Source organism: Pseudophryne corroboree (genome assembly GCF_028390025.1).
Source record: "Pseudophryne corroboree isolate aPseCor3 chromosome 3 unlocalized genomic scaffold, aPseCor3.hap2 SUPER_3_unloc_4, whole genome shotgun sequence".
NCBI classification, from domain to species: domain Eukaryota; kingdom Metazoa; phylum Chordata; class Amphibia; order Anura; family Myobatrachidae; genus Pseudophryne; species Pseudophryne corroboree.
The window spans coordinates 4,149,698-4,155,132 of NW_026967530.1; the positions used below are offsets into that span (position 1 = coordinate 4,149,698).

The following is a 5,435-nucleotide window of genomic DNA, read 5'->3' on the forward strand; positions in this document are numbered from 1 at the left end:
ACTAGTCAGAGAATGTGCACTACCCTGAGTACATTGCAGTGATCCCCCTGGAAAAGAAAACACTCTGCAGTACATCAAACACACTCCTTGCCTGCCACTGTAATGTGAAAGTATACACACACACACACACACACACACACAGGAGAAAATGTAAGCCCAGTTAACCCAAACAGAGCCCTTCTAGGGGGACACAGAGTATGATGGAGCCGGCCACACAGAGCCCTTCTAGGGGGACACAGAGTATGATGGAGCCAGCCACACAGCGCCCTTCTAGGGGGACACAGAGTATGATGGAGCCGGCCTCACAGCGACCTTTTTGCTGAAGCTGAGCTTAGCTGGGTCGCAGACTAAATACCCATAATAGGGTACTAGTATTCCTATACTGCTCCCCCCCTGCTATGACCCTCTGGTACCACTAAAGTAATCTGGCGTCCTTGTGGAGGAGCTGCTTGTCTGTCAGTCTGTTCAGTGAGAGCTGCAGAGGGAAAATAGCGCTGGTGAGCCACTGGATCTGCTCAAAGTGAAGCACCGTAATGGTTTTAAACCAACAAATGATAAAACTATATACACGGAAAGATACGTCCCCCCCCCCCCCTCCCCGTGTGATATCATCCCACTATTTAAATGAGCTGTCAAAATCAGACATAGTCAAAAATCGCACCGGAAACCTTTTACTTTTAATCTACTTTATTTTATATCTTTAATACACACATTTTGGCTATATTGGATACTTAAAAAATACTCTATGCACAACAGCCTCTGAGGCTCATTCAGACCCAGCCGCAATAGCGGCCCGCAGCAGTTTACTGTTGGTGGCAGCAGCCGTGCTGACACACACATTGCGCTGACATCCCTGAGAGGCTAACGCAGGCCAGGACCATCTTCCGGGGGGCTGCGTAATGTCACATCTGCGTTCATCTCTGATTAACCCCCATAAGCTTCCAGAGAAAACCTCATATCTCATCTTTTCCTCATTTTTTGCAAGTTACTACAAATGATATGAGATCGGTAGTAGCACTACTTTCAGGATTATTACACAGAACACACATAAAGGCTGACACAGCAAATAACAGTAACACATACAAGGGATTAATTAGAAATAAGGAATAATAATCATTAAGTCTAATTATCAACTGGTTCTGTGCGGGACCCATACACCTCTTTACTGCCTCCAGCAGCCCTTGCCACTGCACTGTCTCCCACCACCCTGTATCCCCCCACTACTGCCACCACCCTGTCTCCCCCCTGACATCTCAGCACTGCATGGGGATTCTTGGTACTGCTGGTAACAGTCCTTCATCTGCAGATGGAAGTAAGCAGGGCAGTAAGGACACAGAAGCTGCTTCTGGTACCATGGACCCTGGTCATGTAGGGCTGGGAGAGTCAGTAAGATCATGTAACAGAGTCACCATCTTACAGGCAGCCGGTGAAGGGAGCAGAGAATGGGTGTTATGTGGCAGGAACGGGCTGGTTAGGTAACAGCCTGGCTGCTGCATTCTGTACAAGCTACAAGCGGAGCAATTCTTTTGCTGGGAGACCCAGGTAGAGGACATTGCAGTAGTCTATGCGTGATGATACAAGTACATGTATGACTGTAGGTAGATCTTCTGAGGGAAAGAAGTGCTGGAGTCTGGCTATGTTCCTCAGATGAGGATCTGATTGTGGCTAATACCTGATGTTCAAGTGTCACTCCCCCATCCAGGACACCAAGATTCTGCACATGATCCGCATTATGTAACTCTGTACCCACAAGCGCAAGTCTGGTTGGTAGGTAAAGCTGAGCTGTAGCCCTGCCCTTTGTTGGTGAGCGTCTATCATAAGGACCTGTTTCACCAGGGCTGAGTCACAGCCAACTGGCATCACCCACACCTGGAGCTCAGCTAGACATTTAGGATTGGTATTGGGTTCTCAGTACCCGGAAAAAAAAAGACAGGTCATCTGTATAACAGTGGTAGATGAGGGCATGACAGCTGATTATTTCACCCTGCGGTAGCATGTGTATTGCAAAAAGCATAGAAGATAGGATAAGAACCTCGCGGAACATTACATGGCAATGATAAGTATATTCCAGAATAAAATGGTTCCTCACCTGAGTGATGTCTATTGTGTGCAACAAGAGCTAATTTATTTCTGAGTATGGAAATGGCCTCTCACCTGTGTGACTTCTCTGATGTGAAACAAGACTTGATTTCGCTGTAAAACACTTCCCACACTCAGAGCAAGAAAATGGCTTCTCACCTGTGTGACTTCTCTGATGTAGAACAAGATGTGATTTGTGTACAAAACATTTCCCACACGCAGAACATGGAAATGGCTTCTCCCCTGTGTGACTTCGCTGATGTATAACAAGACTTGCTTTCCGTGTAAAACATTTCCCACACTCAGAACATGGAAATGGCTTCTCACCTGTGTGACTTCGCTGATGCGTAATAAGATCTGCTTTCCGTGTAAAACATTTCCCACACTCAGAACATGGAAATGGCTTCTCACCTATGTGACTTCGCTGATGTATAACAAGTTGTAATTTCCAGGTAAAACATTTCCCACACTCAGAGCAAGAAAATGGCTTCTCACCTGTGTGAGTTCTCTGATGTAGAACAAGATCTGCTTTCCGTGTAAAACATTTCCCACACTCAGAGCAAGAAAATGGCTTCTCGCCTGTGTGACTTCGCTGATGTCTACCAAGGTGTGATTTCTGTACAAAACATTTCCCACACTCAGAACATGGAAATGGCTTCTCACCTGTGTGACTTCGCTGATGTGTAATAAGATCTGCTTTCCGTGTAAAACATTTCCCACACTCAGAACATGGAAATGGCTTCTCACCTGTGTGACTTTGCTGATGTGTAACAAGTTGTAATTTCCAGGTAAAACATTTCCCACACTGAAAGCAAGAATATGGCTTCTCACCTGTGTGACTTCTCTGATGTAGAACAAGATTTGATTTGTGTGCAAAACATTTCATACACTGGAAGCAAGAATATGGCTTCTCACCTGTGTGACTTCTCTGATGTAGAACAAGATTTGATTTCTGTGCAAAACATTTCCCACACGCAGAACATGGAAATGGCTTCTCACCTGTGTGACTTCTCTGATGTGTAACAAGGTGTGATTTCCCGGTAAAACATTTCCCACACTCAGAACATGAAAACGGTGATGTATCTTTGTGACTTTTCTTATGTGCAACAAGAGTTGTTTTGTATGTAAAACATTTCCCACACTCAGGACATGGAAATGGCCTCTCACCTGTGTGACTTCGCCGATGTGTAATAAGATCTGCTTTCCGTGTAAAATATTTCCCACACTCAGAGCAAGAAAATGTCTTCTCACCTGTGTGACTTCGCTGATGTCTACCAAGGTGTGATTTCTGTACAAAACATTTCCCACACTCAGAACATGGAAATGGCTTCTCACCTGTGTGACTTCGCAATGGCTTCTCACCTGTGTGACTTCGCTGATGTGTAATAAGATTTGCTTTCCGTGTAAAACATTTCCCACACTCAGAGCAAGAAAATGGCTTGTCACCTGTGTGAGTTCTCTGATGTGTAACGAGATGTGATTTTTGTGTAAAACATTTCCCACACTCAGAACATGGAAATGGCCTCTCCCCTGCCTTACCTGTCTGTGGGTTAATAGGCTTTGTGTTCTGTGTAAAACATTTGGCATCTATAGAACAGAGAAACTCTGTATCTACTCTCAGAGCTGTAACAGATGCACCAATATCAGAGTGATCAGGAGAACATTTCCCAGGATCAGAGGGACCAGCTGATAGAGCTGGATGTATAATTGGGGTAATGGGGTTAGCCCCTGGAGAATCCTGTCTACTGTCATTATCTTTTATGTCACAGCCCGGGGATAACATTAGATGTCCTTCTGAGATATTCCTGCTTGTGTGTCCATCTGCTGGAAATAAAATACATTATGGAAATGTGACATTTTCTGTAACAATATTAATCTTGTAAACAATAGGAGAAGACAACGCTCTGGGACACTTAATTGTAAATGTCTGTGTGTATAAAGAAGATTTTAAACCTACCGGTAAATCTTTTTCTCGTAGTCCGTAGAGGATGCTGGGGACTCCGTAAGGACCATGGGGATAGACGGGCTCTGCAGGAGACATGGGCACCTCAAGAGACTTTAGGTCTGGGTGTGCACTGGCTCCTCCCTCCATGCCCCTCCTCCAGACCCCAGTTAGAGAAACTGTGCCCAGACGAGATGGACAGTACGAGGAAAGGATTTTTGTTAATCCAAGGGTAAGATTCATACCAGCCACACCAATCACAGCGTATAACTTGTGTATCTATTAAACAGTTAACAGTATGAAAAAACAACGTAGCATCAGTCCAACCTGATGAAACTATAATATAACCCTTATGGAAGCAAAACTATATACAAGTCTCGCAGAAGTAGTCCGCACCTGGGATGGGCGCCCAGCATCCTCTACGGACTACGAGAAAAAGATTTACCGGTAGGTTTAAAATCTTATTTTCTCTAACGTCCTAGAGGATGCTGGGGACTCCGTAAGGACCATGGGGATTATACCAAAGCTCCCAAACGGAGCGGGAGAGTGCGGATGACTCTGCAGCACCGAATGAGCAAACCTTAGGTCCTCCTCAGCCAGGGTATCAAACTTATAGAACTTTGCAAAGGTGTTTGAAGCCGACCAAGAAGCAGCTCGGCACAGTTGTAGTGCAGAGATCCCTCGGGAAGCCGCCCAAGAAGGGCCCACCTTCCTAGTGGAATGGGCCTTTGGTAACGGCAATCCAGCCGTAGAATGCGCCTGCTGAATCGTGTTACAGATCCAGCGAGCAATAGTCTGCTTCGAAGCAGGGGCGCCAACATTGTTGGCTGCATATAGTACAAACAGTGCTTCTGTTTTCATGACTCTAGCCGTTCTGGCCACATACATTTTTAAGGCCCAGACTACATCAAGGGACTCTGAATCCTCCAAATATCTTGTAGCCACAGGCACCACAATAGGTTGGTTCATATGAAAAGATGACAACACCTTAAACAAGAACTGAGGACGGGTCCGCAATTCTGCCCTATCCATATGGAAAACCAGATAGGGGCTTTTAGGGTGAGAGGAAGAGGAGGAAACAGATAGACCGATTGGAAAACCCACAGTGTCACTAGGGCGTCTACTGCTACCGCCTAAGTTCTCCGCTTGACGTAGGGCGTTGTATATGGCCCTCAGTTCCAGGATGTTGATGTGAAGACAAGTCTCTTGACTTGTCCAAAGTCCATGGAAGTTTCTTCCCTGTGTGACTGCTCCCCACCCTCTGAGGCTCGCGTCCGTGGTCACCAGGATCCAGTCCTGAATGCCGAACCTGCAGCCTTCTAAAAAAAACATGAAGGTATGCATCCTTTATGTCCAGAGATACCATAAAATTCCCCCCTTCCATGCTGGCGATGATCTCTCTGAGCGATTTCAT

At 45.8% G+C, this 5,435-nt stretch overlaps 1 protein-coding gene across 1 annotated transcript; it reads right to left on the reverse strand.

Annotated features, from left to right (window-relative positions):
* Positions 1-669: 669 nt before the first annotated feature.
* LOC134984183 (zinc finger protein OZF-like) lies at positions 670-3,924 on the reverse strand. Its single transcript, XM_063949810.1, has one exon. The coding sequence runs from the start codon at positions 3,860-3,862 to the stop codon at positions 2,120-2,122; it is 1,743 nt and encodes a 580-aa protein (XP_063805880.1). The 5' UTR covers positions 3,863-3,924; the 3' UTR covers positions 670-2,119.
* Between the last annotated feature and the right edge of the window lie 1,511 nt (positions 3,925-5,435).

Coding starts and splice junctions, on each gene's coding strand:
- LOC134984183 (XM_063949810.1), bottom strand. CDS start 3,862: ATGTTATCCCCGGGCTGTGACATAAAAGATAATGACAGTAGACAGGAT.